The following is a 25777-nucleotide window of genomic DNA, read 5'->3' as shown; positions in this document are numbered from 1 at the left end:
TGAGCAGGCATGGGTGAAGAGTCTGTGCCCACTCGTAGGGAAGTAAGAGTAGGTGAATGAATGAATTTTTGCCTCACTATGAACCCCTGCAGATGTGAAACTGCAACAGGTGGCTCAATGGTAAGCTATAAATAAAACAGACCAAACACGCCATGAAAGGGCTAGGTGGTTTCTAGCAGGTGGTTCACAGCAGGGGAAAAAAGCTGCAGAACCCACTTATGGAATTTTACATCCCTAGCATTCACACATCTATTTTATTATCAGAATTGGAGAAGTCAGAGCTGGAAGAGGGCCATTCAGTCCCTTCTCTCCTCTGCCCAAGCCAATCTCACTCCTTTCACTTATCCAAGGACTGTGCGGGGGCCACGCAGGGCTGCAGCAAAGAAAAAATATGCCTCATTAATACAGAAGGATCACTAGCTTTTACTGCAAGGTGGTATGGCAGGCACAGGGTATGGATGGCTTCTACAAAGTTGCCATTAATGTCATAGAGGGCTTCAAGCTTTCCTTGCACCATATACATTTAAATTGCAGACTGCACACAGTGGATTTGGGGAAGGGGCCAAAGATACTGACCAGTTTATTCCTCTGCAAACAACAAAGAAAAAACTGGGATCAGCCATTACATGAGCTCACTGCCAAGGAAAAGAACTGGCTAAATATAATCAAAGGTAATATTTTAACATGGTTAAAAACTTTTGATCCAGTTTTATCCTCAGGTGCAGCTCCTAGCAAATTCAGTGGTTGCACTGTATGTTTGTTTGAGGGAAGAACTGGTCTTTTATTGCTGAGAAGTTCAAGTATGGAGTGAGTTATGCTAACAAGTTCAAGTAGCACCTATGTCTGCTGAACAATTAGGGTTTATGAGCATACAAAATCCATTCGGGGCTCACTCTAGAACCCATATTGTAAGTGATAAGTAGGCCTTGTACAGGATGTGCCTATCTAGGGTAGTTTGCCTACTATGCATGTATGGTCTGAAATGGCTTCTGTTTTTAGCAGTCACCAAAGCAACCACCTTCTTTACAAGGAAATGCTCCAAGTTGTAAACTATGACTTTTTATAAGCCATAGCCTTCTGTTCCCAATTAATTGTAAAGAGTGAATTAATGAAACAGCATTGATGGAACAGAGAACAAAGAGAAATACCAAGACAGACCTTTCTAGTCCAGTAGCTGGATAATCAAGTGCAGCTAATAGAGAAAGACTTGGCTCCAAACCCATTAGAAAATGTGTTGTTCATGTTCCCTTCATTAAATATATATATATCTATGCCTTCAACAGCATGTCCTTAACCTCCATGTAAGACTGAAGTCTTTAACCTGCCCCATTAAATTCCACCACCTACTGAAGTTCCAAATCAACTACCCCTAATGTCTGATCACGCTACCCTCTGAAAAGTACACAAAATTCAGTAAAGCAGCAATGGTCGTTTCACATATAGAGATTTATATCTCTTAGAACCTTTAGCACTGGGAGACATTCTCATACACTAACAATATGCAGACTCCTGTACTGCACTGGTTGTTGGTGTCACAAGTCTGACTCTTGGTGCAAAAGGATAATAGAAAATGCCATGAAAAGGAGACGTACAGCATCCCCAAGCTGGGGTGCAACACTGAGCAGCAGCCCAGGGGATACGTTGTCCCAACTTTCCATTAACTTTAGTTGATTAGTAACAGTATATTCAGGGAACCCCAAATTCACTAAGAATGTAAGTAAATCAATCTGAGTTGCCATTTGTTTCTTGGGTCCTCTCTATATCGATGATTCTTGCAGGTTCTGTTCCAACATGTCCATGGCATGAGGAGTTAGGATGAAAATCTGCCATATTGGGAAAGCTCAACAAGGAACTCCCCTACTCCAATAAAGTAAATGACTTGGGATACCAAAGAGAGGAGCAGTGACTAATGTTCTGCAGCCAGCCCCTCTCAGGAAGGCAGAGGGACCCTCCTTCCATCAAATTTTCCTGAAAATAGAAGACAATATATATTGGTTTTGTTACCAGGCTCTCAAACACGGCATTTACCACAGAACGGTTTTCCCTATACACATTCAGCTTTCATGACAGAGAGCGAAAAAACACAAATGTAAACTTGTGGCAGCAGCATGTCTATCTAATTCAGAACTAATGCTTCACAATCTATTAAAAGCTAAGAATATATTCTAATGGTCGGAGTCCTTAGATCACTGGCAAGACAGACTTCCAGCCCCATGCCACTGCACTGAAATCAGTGGAATTTAGAAACCTAAATGCCTTTGATCTAGGTGAAAGTGTATTGACATTTATATCATGGCAGTGAGCTAAGAATGGCTCCCACTTGTATAGCTCACCAGTGCCATTTCCCTCATGGGTGCACACAGCTGTCGATACCTAGGTGGCAACAATACAATGATGAAGGATATCACCACATTTTTGTTGGTGATATGATGTTTGAGCCGAGGCAGTTCATATACAGGCAGTGGCTGATTCTCAGTCCTTCTGCAATGAGGGACAAGACTGTTATTACTTGTGTTTTATCAAATAAGAAAAATGAATTCACATACAGCAAAAAATATCCCATTTATAAATGAATTGGAATATTAACTCCCGGGCTGTCTGCCTGGTGCTACAAAACTAGTTCACCATTAAGAACTCACTGATCTCCACAATTACACAAAATGACTCAAAGCCACAAAGAGTACAATTTTCAAGGCTGCCCAAGTCATACAAACCCCTAATTAGTCACTTTTGAAAAATATTGCCCATCATCATTCTTCATTTGTTACCTTACACAGTCAACTAGTCCACTGTAGCTGTCCTCACTTGTTCCTTTGGTTAGTGACTGGAGCCGTGTCTTTATTATTGGAAAATCAAAATGTTCCATGGTAAAGCATAGTGTTGGCTTGAACAGATTTATACAGGCAGGGCCAGGAAAGGACCCCTGAATGCTCTTTGAAGACACACATCTTGTCAGTTATCCATACTAAGACTTTTCTTGCTTTATTTTAGTAGACAGCAGAGACCAGAATGATCTCCTCTGCCCCATACCCAGAAGGATGAAGGCAAGTGTGTTAAATGCTGTTTGACTCCCCTTCTAGCCTAAAAAAAGTGCCACGTATTTCCACTGACCTGGTTGAACACTGAACAGTTATTTGTACTGTACGAGAACATACGGACTGCAACACTGATCAGACCATTGGTCTGTCCAGTCTTGCCTTCTGCAATAGCCAACACTTAATGCTTCAAAAAAGGCAAAAAGACTATAATACACCTACCAAGATATTCCTCCTCCTTTCCAAATCAATAGGAAGTTTCATTCATGTCTGTGTGAAGTAGCATATATTGACCTTTAATTTCCATTGAGTTTTCCTGGCGCCATCAGCATTCTTTGTTGGGACATCCTAACAGCACTCAAGGACTGTTTTTAAGGTCCCATTGATACAGCCACCCTCCTCAAAAACACCTCTTCACTACTCTATGGTACAGCTGTTGAGGTGCCTATCTCAAAGCACAGACACGAAGGGGATTGTTCTTCAAGTGACAGTCCCTATGTGGATTCCAAACGTGTTATAAAAAGCCTCTTACCATCACACGGATTGACACAGACTGCTGCCACAGAGCCAGCCACATAACCAGCTAGAAATAACTGATAAAATGGGGCTCTGTCATCCAGAGACTCCTGTCCTCCTCTGTTCAAATGTGCAAATAATGGAAAGTAGATGATGGAGAAGGAAACATCCCTGAGAAAAGAAGACACCATGTTTACATAACACCCCTTGATCAGCAGTTCTCACCAATGAAAGGAGAAAATGAGAAATGTACCATTACCACCTCAATAAAATGGCTCCAAGACTCCTGTAGAGTCCCTTAATGCCTTGCGTATGCAGAAGTGCATCTGCTATGTGTGTAGCAGATAATCTGTTTGTAAGTGCAGCAGGTCCAATGTCGTATGCTCTAGTCAGGGGAGAGCTGACAGCTACAAGTTTGCAGTCAGAACTTGAACAGTGGATTCCACTCACAAGCTGTTGAGATGCTGAAACGAAGCCAGAAATGTCAAGCTTACTTATTTCCTGGCACTCTTCCTGAAGTTTCAGATCTAGTTCTTCATCCTCAGTTCAGATGAGGCTGGAGAATCTGGTCATGGCCACCACCCAAATCACCTTCTTACAGGAACTGGCCTGCACTCAAGAAGTCTCATACCAAAGCTGCTACTTCTCGATGATCTTTCCCAACCACTGAACGGTGCTCCGACCTGACAAGACATTGCCAATTCTGTATTACCACACCCAATCAGCCACAACAGACTGACAGAAGATCAGTACAAGATTCCTCTTTGTCCTCCATTCCCCTGGGGCCAAAGTGTTGTACAGTACAAAGATTGATCTGCACTGATTGTTGCTCTCAGGCAGTGAGAACTAAAACCTGAAATAATATTAACAGCTCCATCATTCATGACTTCAGAGATCTGTGTGTAAATGAAAATGTGGCTCTTTAGCACAGACACATTAGCACCCAGAAATGACACTCAAAGCCAAGCACATTGTAAATGCTCAATTACCTACTCTCCCTGATTCCTGTAGTTGGATTTTCAGCATCTCCATGGGAGTGGTGATGATGACCTGGCATGTTCCAGCACCACAGCCTGCCACCATCTCTCTGGATATGGCCAGTCCCGTTCTAAAATGGAGACAAAAAGATTATGGGATAGCAATCTCTGTTTAGACCACAAATCATACAGGAGCAACAGAATACCTCACTGCCAATCTGATCATCTGTAACCTTATTCCAATCCAGAGTCTAAAAGGTAGTAACTTCTTCCAATCAACAAGTTAATTACCTGGCACTATGCCCAACACTGTGCTGCATCTGCTACTTAACATCTTGGGCAGCATAAGGTGCTGTATATAACTAGCAGTTTTGTTAAACAGCTGAGTTACTTTCAGTTCTGTTCAAAGCAAGGGGGGAAAGTTAAGATTAATAAAACTGGCAGAAAAAGCCATGTCTACCCTATGAGAAGAAGTTTTCTTCATTTTCCTCCACCATACATGTTTTATGCTTCTAGCTGCTGTGTAATGATGGCCAAACATTACAAGTGTGTTTGCAACCTAACAGGCTATTGTAATATTACATTGTTATGAACATATTAGTTCAGTTTTTAAAACTTTACTAATTTTGTGCCCTTCTGTACACATGTTCAGAGTTCGAGAGAAGCTGGCCTCCATTTATTTCAGCGGGACTACCTGATGTGGGACTGCCTTGGTCTTACCTCTGGAAGCCGTTCCACTTTAATTAACTAATAACAGCCAAAGCAGAAGTCAAGTGTAAGAAGCCCTCAATGATACGGGGATTTGGGTACTAACCTGGGCAGTTGGAACCTGTGGGTCAATTCCTCCAGCTCTGGGGTGGGGAGTTGAGTGAGCTTTTTCTCTTGAAATTGTTGTAATTAACTATTAACTGGGCCAAACATAATTTGAGAAACCCTGTGTGGTACAGTGGTTAGAGTACCCTCCTAGGGTGTAGAAGATCCAGGTTCAATTCCACTATGTGAGAAATACCCTTTTCTTTTGATGCTCTTCCACTGTAATTAACTATGAATTGGGCCAAAGGACACTTCCCAAAAGAGATGCCTTCTGTGGTGTAGTGGTTGGGGCGCTTGTATGGGCTGTTAGAGTACCTGCTTCAACCCTTGCTGTGAACAAGGGGTTTACAATGTGTATCAGCTGCCTGCAGGGCTGTTTTATTTAAATATTCCTTGAGTTACATTAAAAAAGAAATCACTCTTTTGTCCCCTGTGGCTAGGCTACCCACCCAGGCAGTGGGAGACCCCAGGTCCATTCTTAACAGGCTGAGAGAGATGTTGGAATAAGCTCTTGCACTTTTGAGGTCAGCAGCCTATCAAGCAATTCTGAGCCTTTCACTGGCCCAATTCATAGTTCATTAAACCAGAACAGCTTCAAGCAGCTGGGCATTCCCTGTCGAAAGCCCTTCTCCTTGGCAAGCAGAGGTGGCAATTGAACCAGGGTGTTTGACTGCCCAGCAGAGCTCCCCTAACTACCGTTCTGTAGCAGGCTTCTTGTGCTTTGCTATTGCTTCACACAAGTCATACAATTGAAGTGGAACAGCGTCAAAAAGAGCAGCCCACACCAGCCTATCCTTTAGCTCAGCAATTAAGGCACTCGCTTGAGAGATGCCAGACCCCCTTTTACAGACTTTCTGCTCATCAAGCAGATGGGGGAAGTGACCCATGGTCTCCCACATCAGGTCCCTAATCACTAGGATGGGGGCAGTCAGCAGGCTTCTGCTGCCTTCCCCCCACTGGTTTTGTATGGCGTTGAGGTGTCTATGGGTGTGTGAGAGGCACTGTGGAGCTCCCTTTCCTCTGCACACCTGCAGGGATGGGTGTGGAGAGAAGAGCTCTAAACTCCGTCTCCACCCACTTCTCTGGGTGCTCAGCTGCTGTGTTCAGCCATCTTTTCCCATGCCACTGAAAGCTGAAGTGGATTCACATCCTCTGGCTGCATAAGGCACAATGTCTATTCCCAGTTCCAAGAACAGAGCAATATTTTGGGCACATCAATGCAACCTGAGTCCAAGCTCCACCGTAGCATCCTGTTTGCTTTGCATGAGCAACATACAAGAACATGAGTGACTCTGTTTGCTTGTGATGTGCTTTGAATTCTGGTATTGCAGCATGGGTGCCAGGCCCTACTCTCACTGCTCGTGCAATGTCATGAAACTCACCAGCAAGGTGACAGGCTCTGCTTACACATCACAGTCCAGTCATCAAGGAGACTGTTTGCAATGTTAGATTTATTCTTTGACTTTGAATGCTTTGGATTAAACCCAGCCCCTATGTAGACATACCCTATCACAGTGGGTCTCAAACTTTTTTACTGGCAACCCCTTTCACATCACAAGCCTCTGAGTGTGACCCCCCCCCAATAAATTAAACACACTTTTTAATATATTTAACACCATTATAAATGCTGGATGCAAGTGGGGTTTGGGGTGGAGGTTGACAGCTTGTAACTCCCCCATGGTCACCTTGTGACCCCGAGGGGTCCTGACCCCCCAGTTTGAGAACCCCTGCCCTATCATTTCAGTTACATCAGCTGGCTCCAGTACCAACACACTGTATCAAAGGCAAAGCCACTGGGCCAAAGTATTGTGTCTTCTCGCCAGGCTCTGCCCAGTCCCCTCCCACACTGTTGCCTGGAGTTTATTGGCAAAGGCTTAGGCCTGCTCTGCTCTAGAGAAGGTATCCAGGGCTGTAATTATTTTACCCCTGTAGCTACACTGGATTGAGCCCTAGTGTGGATGCAAGTTTATCAGTCCCAAGGTGTTGGCTAGCCACACAGCTCGTTTTGCTTCCTAAACCAGACTAAACGTTCGTGCTGATATCGCTGCAGCCACACTGAGCTTGGGGGAAGAGCTTATGGAGCCGGGTGTTGCTTCGTTAACTGCACTGGACTAGTTAACGTGGCCCTGCTTTTGAGTGTAGACAAGCCCTTAACTGAGCTGGTTTTCACCATGGTGCCCATCACATCAGGAATCAGAAGTCTTGTGATTTGTTTTCTGCAGTGATGGTTTGCACCTCATTACAGTGGGGCAATAACCCAAACAATGGAATTTTGTACAGCCCTTTTCCCCCGGTGAAGAAGGAAAGCTTGGTGCAGGCTTATCTGTGGTGCCACACCAGGGTTGGGGGATGAGCTAGCAGTGCGTGTTGTGGTCAAGTGTTCCTCACCTACGGCCCTCCAATAAGGAGTAGAGATTAATAAGCAAAGTCCGCTAAAATCCACCCATCTAGGGAGTGTGGCTTGAAACCTGCGCTGGCATAACAAGGAACCAAGTAGAGTGTAGAGGCTCCGGAGCTGGGGGGCCACCCACGCCCAGCCACTTTGAAGCATGTGTTGGGGTTGCCACCTAGTCGTGGCTGGGCTGGTTTTTCTACTGCCTTGCTGGTTGCAATATATCCCTTGTTAAACACTGGCACATTGCAACTGTAAGCTGCAGGTGTGCACGGCTGCAATGGGAGTCGTACAGCAATCTCCCTACTCGGGCACACAGGCCACGTGGCCAGGAGCATGGGCAGCATGGCACCCGGGGCCCACTTTAAGTGCTGGGCCCTCAAGGTGCCAAAACTGCAGCAGCTGAGGTTCGTGCTCCTCTTGGCACCGGGATCTTGGCAGCAGGCTGGCCGGGCCCAAGGCTCAGCAGCAGGGGGGTGAGGAGTGGGATGGGGGTGGGAGGCAGGGGCAGTGGGGGGCTGAGGCTCCTGGGAGTGCATGGGTCATGGGGGGAAGGCAGGGGCTCCTGTTTCTAGGGGACCGCAGGGAGCTTCTCCTCTCTCAAGTGCTGAGGAAGGCTCCTGGGAGCGGGTGGGTGTAGGGGCTCATGGGAAGGCAAAGAGCCTTGAACCCAGCTCCCTGCCTGCAATGCGCCTGTGAGAGAGAGGGGGGTCAGGCTGCTAAGAAGGGAAGAGGTGGGTCTTAAATAGCATCTTTAGCCAATCCATTGTGAAGCAGACAGTGTAGTATTTCAGTCTGTTTATATGGTATATGGGAGTTAGGTGAGGAGCCATTTCAGCAAATGTATAACTTATTAAAAGACAAATTTTAAGTAGAACTGTATCCTAAACTGCATTACAGTATTGTACTCAATCATTGCATTTCAATGGGAGATTCAACTTCCTTTCTAGGAACAGAACAAACACCTGAAACTCTTACCACAAAAGTGGTCCATAGTCATGCAAGTAGTCCCATTTGTCTTCAATGGGATTGATCAAATGATTAAGGGCTTACAGGATTAGGTTCCAAGTTTGTAAATTGTTCTGGATGAAACTGACAATGCCTGAGCTCTCAGATCAAGAGCGTCATTCGAATAAAGGTGGGCAGATGTGTGATAAGTCAGCTCCGTTGCTAAGATGAGGAACATATTTTCAGCAAAGTTCTTGGCAGATTCCTGAGGCAGCTGGTTGAAGCCTGTCAGTTTCCAGCATTATAATCTTCACTTATTGTTCTCTCACCCACAAAGCCGGAAAATGAGGAATTTATTTTCTTTGTTTTATTGCTCCAGTTCCAGTTAACAAAAGGCATGTTAGACTAGTTTGGCTGCAAAGAAGAATTTTATGTACACTGGGGACAACACCTGATTCCTGTCAAGCTGCAGAACTGGGCTGACATCAGAATCCAAACATCCCCTGGTCAGTGCAAGCAGAGGCATTCCTCTAATGATTTGGACTTCATGTGATGCAGTTTGGATGTCTTGGATAATTCAGACTAATGGGGAGAAACAGAATCAAAAACACAGTTTAAACACCTTCCCTCCCCTGCACCCCTCCTGAGGACTAGCAGGGGCTGCACCCCACCCACCCTGCGGCCCCAGCCTGCCCCTAGTCCCAGGCTGCTGAGACCCAGACCTAGCCTGTCCAGCACGTGCGGCTGGGTGTGAAGAGGGGGCGGGGCAATAACAGCACCACGGCCCCCTGGGATTCGGTCACGCGCCCAACAGAAACTCGCTTTCGCCTTCACTGCCAGCCCCACCCAGATACTGTGCACATGCGCAGTACGGCCGATGGATGGCGCTGCCGGAGTGAACGAGACTAGGGAGAGATAGGGGTATGAGTGACAGGCGCAGTAGCCAATAACATGCGGGAGGGTAGGCGCCATCTCCTCCGGTCCTAACATACTAGAAACAGCGTCCTGCTCTCGAGCTCACTCACTCCCTTCGGCGTCGTCCGGTCCCGTCCTCGCTGGCGCCGCCGGCTGAGAGCATCGCGCCCTGCTGACAGGGGCCGGACCTGCCGCAGGGGTGCGCGGTGATTGGCCACAGCCGCCACTAGAGCTGGCCAATGCGGACCGGGCGCCGCTTTTTGCCCCACCCATTGCCCATGGTAACGGCTGGGGCTAGTTCCCCGCGTATGGCGGCTGAGAGCCGCGCGTCCTTCCTGTGGTCCGTATCCGTGACTCTGTCTGGCGCCAGGCGCTAAAGAGGGAGCGAGCAGAGAGAGCCCGTAGCCACGCCCCCAGCGCCGGGCAGAGAGACCCCGCCCATAACTCCCCTTTCCCTCCACGTCGGGCCGAGATAGCCCGTAAGGCCCCCACGTCCCGTCAGCGCAGAGTAGAGACCCCGTAACGCCCCGCCCTTCCGTGCGGGGCAGCGAGCCCGTAAAGCCCCTCCGTGCGGGGCACAGAGACCCCGTAACCAACTGCCGGCCCCTCAGCGCCGGACAGAGAGACCCCGAACCCCCCCTCCGTGCGGGGCACAGAGACCCCGTAACCAACTGCCGGCCCCTCAGCGCCGGACAGAGAGACCCCGAACCCCCCTCCGTGCGGGGCACAGAGACCCCGTAACCAACTGCCGGCCCCTCAGCGCCGGACAGAGAGACCCCGAACCCCCCTCCGTGCGGGGCACAGAGACCCCGTAACCAACTGCCGGCCCCTCAGCGCCGGACAGAGAGACCCCGAACCCCCTCCGTGCGGGGCACAGAGACCCCGTAACCAACTGCCGGCCCCTCAGCGCCGGACAGAGAGACCCCGAACCCCCTCCATGCGGGGCACAGAGACCCCATAACCAACTGCCGGCCCCTCAGCGCCGGACAGAGAGACCCCGAACCCCCTCCGTGCGGGGCACAGAGACCCCATAACCAACTGCCCGGCCCCTCAGCGCCGGACAGAGAGACCCCGAACCCCCTCCATGCGGGGCACAGAGACCCCGTAACCAACTGCCGGCCCCTCAGCGCCGGACAGAGAGACCCCGAACCCCCTCCGTGCGGGGCACAGAGACCCCGTAACCAACTGCCCGGCCTCTCAGCGCAGAGTAGAGAGACCCCGAACCGCCATAATGCCCGCCCCCCTCCTGGCCGACTGAGAGACCCCGTGGCTCCCCTTACCTCAGTGTGCCCAGCAGCATGGCCCCATAGCCCCCACACTGCGCCCAATGCCAGGCCGGGCTCGCCCCAGCTCACTTTCCCACCGTCTGTAGGGTGACCAGACGTCCTGATAAAATTGGGACCGTCCTGCTATTTAGGTGTTTGTCCCGCGTCCCGACCGATGTTGGGTCGGGACGCAATTTGTCCCAATATTTCGCTTCGCTGGTGTTTTTTTTTTTCTCCACTGGCAGCACTCGGCTTTTTTTTTTCTGCTCTGCCGGCGGACCCCCATGTGTCCTGATATTTACTTCCTCTCATTCTGGTCCCCCTAACAGTCTGTCACCAACCTGGCTCTCTCGTTCCCAGCACTCAGTCAGGCATTCTCACAGGGAAAAGGCTGGGCTTGTTACCTCAGGCTGGGGATGGGTAAGAGGGGACACGGTAACTATACACACAGAAATGTGGTCTAGCACAGCAGTTCTCAAACTGGGTTGTGACCCCATTTCACCAGGGCTGGTGTTAGGCTGGCTGGGGCCTGGGCCAAAGCTGAAGCCTGAGCCCCACTGCCCAGGGCTGAAGCCTGAGAACTACCACCTCAGGTTACAGGCCCTCTGCCCCAGGATGAAGCCCTTGGGCTTTGGTCCCTCCTGCCTGGAACAGTGGGACATGGGTGGGCTCAGGCTTCAGTCCCCCTCTCCTGGGGTCATGTAGTAATTTTCGTTGTCAGAAGGGGGTCGTGGTGCAATGAAGTTTGAGAACCCCTGGTCTACAGAAAGCAGCTGAGGAACTTGTTCTCTAATATAAGAACAAGGGGACAGTCAAACAGAAACGAGACAAATCAAAATGGATGAAATAACTTTTCACCCAGCGCATACTTAAACTGGAACTCCTTGTCAAAGGAAGTTATCAAGGCCAGAAACCAACTGAGATTCAAAGAGATTGGACATTTATATGGATAACATATATCCAGAGTTACAGTAGTTGATGCTAACCAATTTTGGAAGGGGTGTTCACCCTCATGCTTCAAGGCTTAAGCCAATCTCTAACTATTAGAGGACACCTAACATAGGGGACTGAATATCCCAAATTTGTAGAATGCAGAGTATCTATTGTATCTTCCTCTGAAACTATCGTAGTTTAGTGTCAGAGACAAAATACTACACTAGATGGCCCATAGGTCTGACCCAGTCTGACAATTCCTGTGTTCCTATGACTCATTCACACACTCAAGAAAGATCTTGGAGTTATTGTGGCTAGTTCTCTGAAAACATCCACTCAGTCAAAAAAGCAAATGGAATGTTGGGAATCATTAAGAAAGGGATAGAAAATAAAACAGAAAATATATTGCCACTATATAAATCCATGGTATGCCCACATCTTGAATACTGTGTACCAGGGACATGGAACAGCTGCCATATGAGGAGAGATTAATAAGACTGGGATTTTTCAACTTGGAAAAGAGACGACTAAGGGGGGATATGATAGAGGTCTATAAAATCATGACTGGTGTGGAGAAATAAATAAAGAAGTGTTCTTTACTCCTCATAACACAAGAACTAGGGATCAGCAAATGAAATTAATAGGCAGCAGGTTTAAAACAAAAGGAAGTATTTTTTCACACAACACACGGTCAATCTGTGGAACTCCTTACCAGAGGATGATGTGAAGGCCAAGACTAGAACAGGGTTCAAAAAAGAACTAGATAAGTTCATGGAGGATAGGCCCATCAATGGCTATTAGCCAGGATGGGCAGGGATGGTGTCCCTAGTCTCTGTTTGCCAGAAGCTGGGAATAAGCGATGGGATGGATCACTCGACGAACACCTGTTCTGTTCATTCCCTCTGGGGCACCTAGCATTGGCCACTGTTGGAAGACAGGATACTGGGCTAGATGGACCTTTGGTCTGACCCAGTATGGCTGTTCTTATGTTCATTCTCTCCCCCTCTGACTAGTTGTTCATTTGCACACTTGTTTCTGATTCACTCATGCAGCTGAACACTGATTCTCTGATTCACCCAGGCATTTGTTTAGACATTAATTCTTTCCAGTTTGCACCCATTTCTGCTTTTTGCGCGACCACTTGGTAGCAGTTCATTGTGAAGCCAGCAGCTGCTGAGGCTATGCTCTGCCATGCTGTCTTGGCTGAGGATTCACTGAATGCACTCCATGTCCTGCATGGCACTGACTGCAACTGCTCCTGTGGCAAGGGTGCTATCCAGGGTCGGCTCCAGGCACCAGCGCAGCAAGCAGATGCTTGGGGTGGCCAACGGACAGGGACGGCACGCCCTGCTCTTCGGCGGCAGGTCCCTCTGTCTCTCTCGGAAGGAAGGACCTGCTGCCGAAGAATGAAGCGGTGGCGGTAGAGCTGCTGCCAAAGTGCCACTGATCGCGGCTTTTTTTTTTTTTTGGCTGCTTGGGGCGGCAAAAACACTTAAGCCGGCCCTTGTGCTACCCTATGCAGGCTCTGGGCTACTGTCATATGCACACATGGTACATGGATCATCTAGGAAACAGGCTCAATTTAGCTCATTGGGGCAGGGAATGTCTTCTATGTAAAAGACCACTGCTCATCCCTGTGCAAAGAGATCAGTCCTTATCCTAGCACCAGTTCCCACCTTCTTTTCAGATCCTTCTGAAAACACAGTTCTTTCCCAAGGCTCCCAAATGTCACAATCTCATGCCATTGCTACATCACCTCACCGCATTTCTGAGGTTATCTCTATGTTTAGAGTCCTAGTATCTGTGTGCTCTTGGCAGCTCAGGCAGGGGAACCAGGTCTTTGTATATTGTACAGGGCCAAGCATATTCTCAACAACTAACAAACAGTAAGGGTGCTATCTACATCATTAATAGTAATCTGGAGCCAATGGGGCTGCTGGTAAAAATTGTTATTTTTACAATGATTTATTACTTATAACAAATACATTTGCCATTAACCGGGTCAAATCTACCAAAATGTCCTAAAACTCACTCTTTTATTCCATACCCAATTCACTCTGTCGCAGGACAGTATCTTGAACCTGAAGTGGCACAGACAGGCTGATCTAGTAGATCGTGTCTATGTCTAAATTCATTCCATAGTCAACAGTTACAAACTACTCCTGAGGTTTTCCATGACAAAGTTACTCTGCAGTCATGGATGAGTGGCAAGTCTCCATCTCTTGATTTTCCAGGCTAAAGGAAGTATTCTATTGTTTTTGTAGGGTGATGTTGATGTTAAAATACTATAAATACTTGGGCCTGAATGGGCAGAGATTGGTTGAGCCACCAGAAAGGGAGGAAGCAACTAATCTCAAGGTATGATGGGAGAATGATAGCATAAATGGTCCTGCAATTCCTAGCAGGGTTGGAAATGGAGTAGTTTTTGTGAGTGTTGCTCATTTAGTTAGGTCAAATAGGGACTATATTTTTCACCCTAAGTAAATGAAGTGTTTTGTTCAGGCAGAAATGGGTTGTGGTGAAGTGTGGAGGTTTATCTGTTTGATGTTTATGGCGCCCCTGTAGATTGGTGTGGGGCATGTAGAAATAGTCTTGGAAGAATTCGTGTTTTTAATAATTTTGATAGACATTGATTTTATTTTAAGCAGTTTTAAAATTTATATCTATTTAAATTTTCATAGTTATGCAAAAGTATAAATTTTAAGCATTTTTTATTGATTTAAATTTTTACACGTGGGAAATTATGGGAGGGATCACACAAATATTTAATGACAGGATAGGGGTTGAGAATCAAAAAGTTAAAGCTTTATAACTGTGAAAACACAAACTGCTAGTAACAGAAAGTGACTTTAAGGCATTTGACCCAAATAGTCAGTTTCTGGTATTATAAAATGAGGCTAAAAAAAATATGACAGAGAGGTCAGTTATCTTAACAGTGGCAATTTATGATGCCAAAGGACTGATGCATGTTAGCAGCACAGATGCTGGGGGAGTAATGGGAGACTTAGTTCTGGGACACTGGATTGCAGAGCAGAGACATAAAGTGCTGCAGGTCCTCCACGTACTGCTTAGATAGTCCAGTGATAGTCCAAAATCAGTTTGGGGAATGTGACATATTAAAAACTCATTAACCATGCAAATTTTTCTTTACTGTTATCCCATACTGTTAGGAGAGTAGATGTTTTAAAACAGTCTCAAACTCCCTGCAACCTCACCACACTGTCCCAGGCCTGGTCTTGGGAGAGGGAAGCATATTTATGAAGCCATTTCATTTCCCTTTAATGTACTTTATCCTGATGAATTTCAACATATTTCAGAAAGAAAATGACCCGATTTGCCAATTAACAGTATTTTGTGTGTGTGTGCAGGGCCGGCTCCAGGCACCAGTACAGGAAGCAGGTGCTTGGGGCAGCCAAAGGAAAGGGGTGGCATGCCCGGGTCTTCGGGGGCAATTCAGCGGCGGGTCCCTCAGTCCCTTTCGGAGCGGCGCAATACAGCTGCCGCCAAAGTGCTGCCGATCATGGCTTTATCTTTTTTCTCCTTTTCTTCTTTTCCTTCGCCGCTTGGGGCAGCAAAAAAGCTGGAGGCAGCCCTGTGTGCGTGTTGTTCTTTTGAAGCTTGTTTGTGATTAAAAGGGGGCAGAACAAGTTGGCGTTAAGAAGTGGGCATTTTACAGCAGAAAGTGTTATTGGGAAGTGTGTACGACAGTGTGTTGCATGTTTGGATCTGTGAACTCTGAGAAACCTCTACAGGGAACTGAGGGTGAGGAGGAATAATAGCATTGTTGCCTATGATTGCTTGGCTTTCCAGCAGAATCATTTTCAGAAATGGTCACACAACAGAGCAGTTCAGAAAAAAGGAAAAAGCGTTGGGAACAAGGATGAAGGGGAGTGGAAGGAGGATAGAACAGTGCACTTCCAACAGTGTTTTCATATGCGTGCATGTGTCACAGATGAATATTCTTTGTGTTACGTGAATGTTTTTAGATTATGATTTCAGAAAAGCAAATTGTGGGGAGTTAAGACATCAAATCTAGCATGTAAGGTGCAGTAGTAGGCAGGATTAAAAACCACCATGATGGGATCAGGCTTAGGACACCATAATTAAGGTATACCAGACTATGGTACAAATCCTCTGAAAAAGAAACATTCAAGGAACAAGAAGTGGCCAGTTTGGCTTCATGAAAGATTGATTCTAAGAACCAAATTTTTTAAATAGTGAGTCAAGGCTGCAGGGAAAAAATAAGTGCTGCAAAAAAATGGTACCTTTTTAATTATAAGGGGAATAAGAACAGCTTCTACAAATATTAAAGAGAATGAAGCTCAATTAGTAAAGGGGGAGGATGAAATTATTGGAAACCTCAATAATGGCTGATACTGAAACACAACTTAAAAAGGAGCAGTTAACAATACACAAAATATAAAGAAGTTTGAAAAATTAGTAGGGCAGGTCCAGTAAAAATAACTATAAAGAGAAGAAAAGGGAATACTTGGTAAAATTACAGTTGTAAAAATCTGCCTGTCCAGATTATGTATGTCCTAGGATAGCAAGGGGAATAGCCAGCGAATTTATTGCACCCTTGGTTGCTTTTGAAAAATCATGAACAACTGATGAGACACTGGAAGACTTAGAGCAAACGCTCTAAAGTAAGGGTAAATGGATACAGAAGTTAGAGGAAGTGGGAACAACTAGTAAGGAGACCAGGTTATGATTGTCCATGTCCTGATAACACAAACTTTAATGAGACTAGTTAGTTTCTATAATGATTTATACACATATATGCACATGTTCTGAAACTATATAGCCAAACCATTGTAGCACTTGAAATCACCAGGGTGGGGAGGAGAGGGGGCTCAGAAGGCATTTGAATGAGGGGAGAATGGTGGTCTCGCAGACTAGCTGAGGAAAGGTGTTCCATGTGTAGGGGTGACATGGAATACAGTACAGAGAGTTGTTTGGTGGGGAAGCAGCCATATGACATGTTAAGCAATAAATAGCATGGTGTGTGTGTTGGTGGGGGATGTTCTAAAAATTAAACCTTAGCATAAAATTGAATAGTAAAGCATTTGATACTGTCTCTTAAAATATAATTTCAAATGAATTTAGACTGGTTTGGCTAAGAACACTCAGGGGAATGAAAACTTATTTAAAAGGAAAAAAGGTAATGTGAAATGACAAAGGTCAGTATTGAACTGTGTGTTGGGGTACCACAAGGACTAACGTTAGGCCTATTCCTATATAATATCTTCAGTAAGGATTTGGAGAAGGAATTAAACAGCATGCTAATGAAATTCACAGATAATCCCGAACTGGGACAAGTTACAAATATTAATGAGGACAGTAAAAATATAAGTAGAGCATGAGGACAGAAAATTTTAGGAGGTTCTGTCCTATCCAGACCAGTGAGGAGCTAGGTGCCTTCAATGCTCTCCTGCTGTGACTCACAGCCTGGACACCGATAGCCATTAGACAAGCGACTACTAAGAGTCTGTGTGCTAAGCAGGCTGCTAGACTCAGGGAGCTGTTGTTACATCCCAGCCATACTGGTATCCACCAGCCTCGGTTACTACTATCCAAGTAACTTCAAACACACTTCCAGTCCTGAATTTTCCCCAAACCATGTGCCCTGAAATGTCCAATCCTTTCCTGGACCATTCAGAAGCATAATAAGGTTTGTTTGCACCTTTAAAAAGTCAGTACCCAACAGCTTGCCACATTAACTGGTGTTAACAATCACTTCAATTCATATACAGCATATTAATAAGTTTATTAATAACAGGACATAGGGCAAGTCATGTCAAGTAAAAGAAATAAAGGTAGAGAAGATTACAAGCAAATAAAAGCAAAAAACATGCTTCTAAAAGTCTAAAACAATCTAGCAAAGTACAGCCTTTGTTTAAGATGGTTTCATTCACCAATCACTCTTGGTCCAGCATGGTTGACTGTCTCTCAGTCAGGGTCTTCCACAGATGCACAGGGTGCTGGTTCCCCTTATCTTCATAGGTGAAAGATAACTTGGGTTCTTTGCTCCTTTCTTTTATAGTTCCGTGAACTTTTGAAATTAATTCTTCTGAAAGTTGCCCCCCCAAAATAAAGTTTATTCAAGTTCAACATGGAGTTTGGTGGTGAAGGAAGTTCCATGCTGGTTTCTTCCTCTGCTGGTATTTGCTAAAATGCAAATTGATCTGTTCCTATCCTCTCTGATGCAAATAAATGGTCACTTGACATGTCATTGCTAATCAACTGTGGTTACATCTGCTGGAGGTGTCAGCTTGTCCTTTGACTGAGAGGAACCTGTTTACCCTGCCTGACTTGTCTGCTAAACATAGTTTCACATTTCTTTCATATTTGTATGTCCCTTGGGCATTTACCATACATATACCACACAAGACTATTAATAATCAGTATGCTATTAGTTTTCCAATGATACCTTACATGATATGTATCAGATTCAGTTTATGACAATCAATTGGAACAACTGAAACTCGCTAACAGCAGTGATCCCCTGGCCCTCTTGCATGGGGATACATACAGATAGGGTCACAGGCTCCCCTTGGATGAATGCAGCTAAGACAGTGGATGGGGGGGGGGAAATGATTCAAAATACATATTTCAATGAGAGGGAAAAACATGGAAAGCAATACTGATGAGGAGCTAGGGGAGATAGTGACAGATAATTAGATCTGAGTTTGCAATGTGATATGGTTGCAAAAAAGCCCCAAACAATTTTGGACCATATACATAATCATCCTGTCATGAAGCAGGGAGGTGACCTTCTTTATACAGGTCTAGTGTGACCGACCACACCTGGTATACTGCATTCAGATCTGGTCACCACATGATCGAATACTCCACGAACTGCAGGGAGTTCAGAGAAGAGCAAGCTTCCTGAGGCATGAAAGAAGGCTGACTCCCACTTCCAACTGGCCAATATTGCCAATCCCCATTATCCATTTCTTATCTTTTCAAACAAGCATCTTCATGCTTTCTCCCGTTCTGCCCCTCACGCTTGGGAGGAGCTACCTGTAAACACTGCAAAGCTACCACATTATCCCCCTCCAAATCCCTCAAAACTTCTGTTTGTCATGCTGGCTACAAAAACACTTGACAATGAATACTCCTGCCTAGCATGTTAACCAATATTGTCTCACTGTTTCCTTGTACTCCTACATCTGTCTGTATCCTTCTGTTTTATACTTAGATTGTAAACTCTCTGGGCCAAGGCCTATCTTTTTGTTCTGTTTGTACTGCACCTAGCATAATGGGGGTCCTGCTACATCACTAAGGCATGGTGGTAATACAAATAAATAATGTGTGAAAAGAATGAGCCCAATTCAGATGGACCTCAATTCCAGGATTTATTTAATACATATCCCTTCCCTATACAACTTTGTTCCTTGTGTTCATCTACAATACTGAAAAGCCATTGAGCATGGTTCAAACTATGAGAGCTTTATTGGGCTGTGGTTTGATTGAGAGAGGACGGGGATCACAGAGTAAATGGGAATGTTTAGCAACCAATGTGAGTGTGGAAAGACTTGGAGAATGGGGCCAGGATATGAAAGGGAAGGGAAAGAACTAGGAAAAAGTGTATAAAGACAAAGAGAGAGTTTATCACAGCAGTTTTTTCCCCCCAGAGATCTTTGTGCCCTTCAGTTACTATGATGCTGGGTTACAGCAGAAAAACATGCTTTGCAGTTAGACGGACACCCCACCACTGTAAATACAGAGCTGGCGCTTAGTGTCTTGGGTTCTGGGCTGGTGTATTGCTGTCTGATTTGTTACCGAGAAACAAGGCATAGGATGTTCTGGCTTGCAAGGTGCATGGAATGAGGGCAAAGGGGCTCAGTGTGGTGGCGAGGGCTATTTCCAGTGCATCACTGGCAGCAGTGTTTGGAATTTTGTTCTTCACACAAGAACTGTGGGGGTCCCACAGCTGGAAGTTTCCCAAGCAGGGTGAAATATATATTGTGTGTATGTGAATGACAGGCCCAGTTAGCACTCCTCTGAGGCCACAAAAACTTGGACTTCAAAGACTTGTTTCCTCCACTTCTCTTTTATTTCAGGTTATTTTTTATTAGACTCTTTAAATTCAATACAGAAAAGTCGATAAAGCCAGTTCAGAACATGTCAAATGAAAACTAGTTTCAGCAACAGCACAATCACCTGACCAACATTTACAACTCAGGGAAACTCTCATATAGACAAATGCTCTTGCCCTCATAGGCTCTACAACAATAACATGATGTTCCAGTCCTGCCTAATGTTAGCATTTGGAATACAGGAAGAAGCATTCGATATTGGAAATGGGTGACTCAGACAATCCTGGTCTAGTAGGGAGGAGCATTGTAATGCACCAACACAGAAGGGGAAAGGATTTGACGGTGAGCTGTGTTTATAATGTACATTTAATAAGAATAAAATTTAAAGGAGTTAGTCTCCCAAAGGCCACAAAAAGTGGGTTTAAAAGGGTTCAGATAACAGTTCTGTTTCTTTTTCAGTACGGATAGAATAGATTTTGCCATGAAACAATTCCACTTGTTTCCAGTGGGACGACTGGAAATGAAACACAGCTCTTTATTGCGTGGATATTCCAGGGATCTACTCCACTCAGGTCCTGCTTGGCCCCAGAAGGCTACCAAAACTATTCAAATTCTGCCCTCAAATATGCATATGTGGCTCCTACAGAGGTCAATGAGAATTTCAGGATCTCAGTACAATTAAAAAAAATGTTAGACAATTATATGAATAATGAGAATAATAAGCCAATTGATGGGAATAGGAAGAAACTTCCCCTACTGGCTGCTGCTTGCTACAGATGTTTCTGGCCCCTTCCTCTGAAGTAGCTGGTACTGGCCACTGTCAGAGACAGGATATTGGTCTAGTGGGAGCCCTGATCTTATCAGCGCCTTGGATGTTCTCATGCATGTATGTATCGGAGGACAGAATTGGGTTGAGTGAATTCAATCCTTATGTGCTGATTTTCTAGCACAGACTATATTTTTTGGTGGTTTTGATTCAGATGCCATAGAAAGTTTCCTTCTCACAGCCAGATGGAGCATGTTGGGAAGAGTGCTGGGCCATCTGGCAGAAGTGCAGAGTTTGGGAATAAAATGAGAGTGTCAGATTTAAACCAAAGGGGAAGCAGCACAATGAATGGGGAATATTTCCACAGAAACTGTGGGTACTTTTCTTCCCAGATGTCAGGGTTGGATTTATAGCTCAACCACAACTGAATTATAAACAGGATTGCTCAGTCCAGCCACAGAAATGCCAAGGAAGGGCCTAATGAGTTATTGCTTGTAAAGCACTACAGAAGAATCCTAATAACTATTATAAGGGGCAGAGAGAATAGTAATTTCACCTTCTGTTGCTAGTAACCACTCGATAAGAGTAAAATGTCCTTCAAATGCTAATACAGGATAGAGGAAACTGTTACTAATGCAGTAATATACTGTCTACAAAACAACAGCATGAAATGGCGAGATGGGAAGGCCACACTGTTAAAGGCACTGATAGACATTTTAAATATGCTGCTTCCTGGCCTGATGCACAATCATAATCCAGAGAATTAAACCAATAACTGGTATCATTATGTTCCTGATCTTCAGTACAAAGTGCATCCAATATTCCTGGATAGCACTGGAACCCAGAGTACACATAACTGTTACGTATATAAATATGAACACAGTGCATAGAAAAAAAACCCTATTTCATTAGAAAGCAAGATGATTCAAGTCTGAATTTATTGAAATATATTTTCTTACTGGCACTCTTCTCTGTTTCTAAAAGGCACTTAGAAGTAAACAAGCAAGAAAGGTTTCTGCAAGCACCAGTCCTTGTACTGGTGCATCTCAAAAGTAGAAGTGGGCATCTCCAGACTGACTCCATGTTGCCGTAAGTGAAAAAGGAAGCAAACTCTGGCTATTTATTACTGTTCTGGTGCCAAACAAGATTCAGTGATTTTTTTTTTTAAATGGCAAGGGTGTTTGTGTGTGTTTAAAAAAAATACTCATTCCAGAGTGTGCGTGAGAGAGATGGATCTGCCTGTACAGTAAATGCCCTCCCGCATGGGATGCAATGAGCATTACAGTTATCTGTACTATCCAGACCATGAGACCCGATAGGATAGTACAGACTGGCCTTTCACAAAGGAACAGTGCCAATAAGGTTAGGTCTTAGTTAATAAAAGATCAATAATGCCATCATGTCTGTCTAATGGGTTATTTACAGCCTGCTGGTCTGCAAAGACCTTTTCATTTGACTGGCAAAGGCTAAGACAACTGCTTCTGTATAGCTATGTCTATTTTTTGCCAGCCTTCTCTTGATAGGGTATTTCCCAGCTCCACATAACTGCCACAGGGCTCTATGCCTTGTCTAGAGACTCATACTCTCTCCTAAAAGTGAACTATTTTGTCAGGCCCTGAAGTTCTGGCCATAGGCTCGTGCAGTACCCTCCTCAGTCCCTACCTTTATACAAGGTGTTTCCATAGGACTCTCCTCCAGTGAGGTCACTGCAGAAGGATGCAAACCTAGCTCTCTTCCTTGGAGCCAGCTACACTGTCTCCGTGTTGGCTTGGGGAGCCTGAGGCTAAGCCCAGAAATTCCTGGTATGGCAGTGTGTTGCATGCCCAGCTGCTTTACTTTTAGTGGAACACAGCTGCCTTAGGAGATCAATGGCCATTCAAATGCTGCCCATGAGAAATCACAAATGGCAAATGTAAAGGACAGGCAGGTCTGACACTCAAATATTATTAAATGAATTGCAGAAAAGGTATAACACTAGAATGATTTCCACCACCAAAATAAGCTTGAGGTTCCTTGGGACTGTGAGGGCAGCACACTCTGGGGTACATGTATTACATACGAACACATGCACTTAGGTTCATGTAGTGCTTGAATTAATGCTCTGATATAGCAAATATTTCTTGAAGTCCTATATCCTTCCAGTATGTTTCAATGGAACAAAGACTCTATTATAGTGAATGCACCATATTGTTGGAGAGCAGGGATCATTTCATTCAGATATCAGTTGAAACGAGCCTTTCTCCATTATACTTACTCTCTAATTTGGAACCCAGGAAAACCAAATCACAATTGCATTAGAAAGCTGGATAGGATAGACAGAGAGGCAGGGTTGCTACATGAGTTCATGCACATCTCTAGCACAGCCCCCTTTCTGAAACATTTGGGGGGGGGGGGGAAAGGGGGAAGAGACTGCTTTCCCAAATGAAATGAGCCAAAAATATAAAACTCTTAGGGCACGTCTTCACTACCCGCCGGATCGGCGGGTAGCAATCGATCTATTGGGGATCGACTTATCGCGTCTAGTGAAGGCGCAATATAATCGATCCCCGATGGCTCTGCCGTCGACTCCGGAAATCCACCGCGGCAAGAGGAGGAAGCGGAGTTGATGGCGGCGCGGCAGCGGCTGACTCGCCGCCGTCCTCACAGCCAGGTAAGTCGACCTAAAATACGCAACTTCAGCTACGTGAATAGCGTAGCTGAAGTTGCGTATCTTAGGTCGACCCCTCCATCCCCCGTAGTGTAGACCTAGCCTTAGTCTCGCATGTACTTTATTTTCCCGTTATGGAGAGAATACTTCCAGGCTGTTGAATGTTTTAAAAGGAACATTCTATTGTGAATAAATAAGAAAAATAAAAATATGGAAGCAAGCTATGTAAACTCAAGCCATGAGGTATTTCAAGGATACAGTGTAATTCTTACATCTCTTACCCGCAAAGCATAATTGCGAATAAGAAAATGACTCTTTATGACTGTAAAAATGTCCTGCCTTTACTTCCTGCCCTTATACCCAAAGGAGAGGGCGAGAGATTTGAGGTAAAAGCCCTGCTGAAGTGGTGATAGTCGCAGTAGTTCAGAGCAGAGGCAGAAATTAAGGTATTAAAGTGCCACTTTTGTTTCTCTCTAACAGTCTTCATGATTTATGTGTCTCCTACAGCACAGCTTGCCAAAGCCTTTGGCCACAAGATCTCCCACAACTTTGCTGCTTTTCTGGATAAAGGCTCCAATCCTGCACTATCCTCTGTGCTGTGTGGAGTTCTGGGGTCAATCGGCCTTTGTACAGGTATATGTCCATGCTAGCTGCTCCCAGCGTGGGACTGTCAGCTTCAGCTCTCTTCCGCCCTTTCTTTCGAAATCTCTGCTTTAAAAATTAATCGGATTTTAGAGACCTTTCAAACTCATAACTGTGATTTTGTCACACAGACTGGGTTGGGAAGCCAAGGCACAATTTATCCTGGTATAACTGACTCTGCATTACCCATCAGCCTCCCATCTCTCTCTTAACCCTCCAATTTTTGCCTGGTCCTAGGACTCCCCAAGAAGCCTTCTTTGTTCAGATGTAGGGCCCAATCCTACCAACACTCCTGCATGTGACACTGAAGTCAACAGGACTACTCACATGGAGTACATACTTCCAGGAACAGGCCCTTAGATATCAGCTCATTTGAATAAATCCAATTTATTAATTGTATTTCCTTTTAGTTTTGGGGAGATTGGATAAAACTACATTAAAAGTTTTATTTTAAAAATGGCAGTTGCTCCTACACTGATTATTAGCCAACAGGGTTCACTATGAAAGGGTTTCAACCTGGATATATGCCAGGGCTGTATGCACACTCTCACAGAGTGGGGAAAGTGCAGGAATGTGCATGCAAACATGTGCCCGCACAACATATGTCATATGCATGCATTCACCCACACAATATACTATAGATACACAGATATCTGTACTTGTGCACTCTTGCAGATCCGTATGTGGAGACAGGCAGGTGCTTACCCAATGTATATAGATACACAGGCACTCAGCCGTATATATGCAAAAATATTTAAAAACAATTTAATTTTAGGTACCACCTTTGCCTTTTCATTTTAAGAAAGTACATTTTAAACCCTCATTTTACTCATTTCAGTTTTCTGACTTAAAAGTTTGAACACAATTAATGCAAGTCACACTCACCAAATGGGGCCTTTTCCTCCCAGTTGGTTAAAACACTAATCAAAAATATATTACAATTATTAAACTCAGAGAATGCATCTTGTAAAGTTTAGTCTGGAAGTCCCGGAGCATAGAAATTGTGCAGTGAGTTCTAGAGCATGTCTCTTGTATTGCGGATAGCACAGCAGAGAACCATGCTGAATATCATGCCAAAGATCTAAAAGAGAAGGAATGTGATTTAGAGATTTCCATGAGATGCCCCTCTTACAAAAGTAGGCATAGTTATAAAACTGTCATTTCAGAACAATCTAATGATCTTCACAGAGGGGTAGTGGGCACAGATGACTGTTCCTCTCTACAAGTCTCAGGAAAGAAGACAGTTAACATGCAAGAGACATCACCATTACTCAGAGCTAAGATGATACGACCATAGCAGTGTCATAGATGTTTTAAATGCTCTGTAAGCATAATCCCCTTCCCAAATATCACTGGGGAGATCATTAATACTATTAATGACACGTCATCTGCACTGAAACAAGATCAGCACTATCACTGGTATCAAATCCAGCACTGCAACAGAAGACTTCAATTTCAGTCTAGCACAGAAACGTGGTTATAGGAGGTCTCTGTTCATGGAGTATCATGTGTACTTCTGAATAAGAGCAGAGCTGAGCTCTGGGTGTAAAGACAGGCTAACGTATGGGATTGCTGCAGGATACTGTGGGTTTACAGAGAAACCTAAACTCTTAATAATTACTGTACATGAGGCAAGTTTATAAATTGCATGCAAGTAGAATCCATAGTCTTAAAGCACAGGAAACTGCAGGGGAAGGTTAAAATGGAATCCAATGGAGGGTGCTAGAGTCTCTAGTAATTCCTCCTAGTCACAGTTTTTACCTCCAGAACAGAGTTTACAGGCAATAAGCAAAGACTTCATCCATGGTCATGAGAAACAGGCAAGCGATACCATTGAATCCCTCCCCCAGGAACAAAGGGCGACAGCTGGCCAGTCTTACCACATG

The 25777-nt window shown here is 44.9% G+C and overlaps 2 protein-coding genes across 8 annotated transcripts in view; both read right to left on the bottom strand.

The window, feature by feature from the left end:
* Positions 1-235: 235 nt before the first annotated feature.
* LOC128837505 (mitochondrial glutamate carrier 1-like) lies at positions 236-10784 on the bottom strand. 6 transcript variants are annotated; one of them, XM_054028771.1, is made up of 7 exons: positions 9674-10784; positions 8712-9263; positions 4545-4659; positions 4183-4234; positions 3814-4015; positions 3568-3722; positions 236-2481 (listed from the first exon to the last, which is right to left on the bottom strand). In XM_054028771.1, exons 3-7 carry the CDS (start codon positions 4632-4634, stop codon positions 2405-2407), a joined length of 576 nt encoding a protein of 191 aa, XP_053884746.1. In that variant the 5' UTR covers positions 4635-4659; positions 8712-9263; positions 9674-10784; the 3' UTR covers positions 236-2404. The 6 variants fall into 6 exon arrangements, 4 of the variants coding, with proteins under 4 accessions (XP_053884746.1, XP_053884745.1, XP_053884747.1 ...); XM_054028770.1 differs by having other exon boundaries at positions 9707-10784; XM_054028772.1 differs by having other exon boundaries at positions 236-1968; positions 9707-10784.
* A 6758-nt stretch (positions 10785-17542) lies between these two features.
* Positions 17543-25777, bottom strand: part of TSPAN2 (tetraspanin 2) — a 50873-nt gene continuing 42638 nt past the window's right edge. The window contains exon 8 of one of the 2 annotated variants that reach the window (XM_054026404.1): positions 17543-24972. In XM_054026404.1, coding sequence (XP_053882379.1) covers positions 24907-24972 — 66 coding nt within the window. In that variant the 3' untranslated portion in view covers positions 17543-24906. The remainder of the gene's footprint in view (positions 24973-25777) is intronic. The other variant, XM_054026405.1, reaches the window with a different exon arrangement.

Source organism: Malaclemys terrapin, chromosome 4 (assembly GCF_027887155.1).
Source record: "Malaclemys terrapin pileata isolate rMalTer1 chromosome 4, rMalTer1.hap1, whole genome shotgun sequence".
In the NCBI taxonomy this organism is placed as follows: Eukaryota; Metazoa; Chordata; order Testudines; family Emydidae; genus Malaclemys; species Malaclemys terrapin.
This window is presented reverse-complemented; position numbering and strand designations above follow the sequence as displayed.

Coding starts and splice junctions, on each gene's coding strand:
- LOC128837505 (XM_054028771.1), bottom strand. CDS start 4,634: ATGGTGGCAGGCTGTGGTGCTGGAACATGCCAGGTCATCATCACCACT. Junction 4,235..4,544: donor AACTACAGGAATCAGGGAGA/GTAGGTAATTGA, acceptor ATGTCTTGTCAG/GTCGGAGCACCGTTCAGTGG. Junction 2,482..3,567: donor CTGTGTCAATCCGTGTGATG/GTAAGAGGCTTT, acceptor CCCTCATTGCAG/AAGGACTGAGAATCAGCCAC.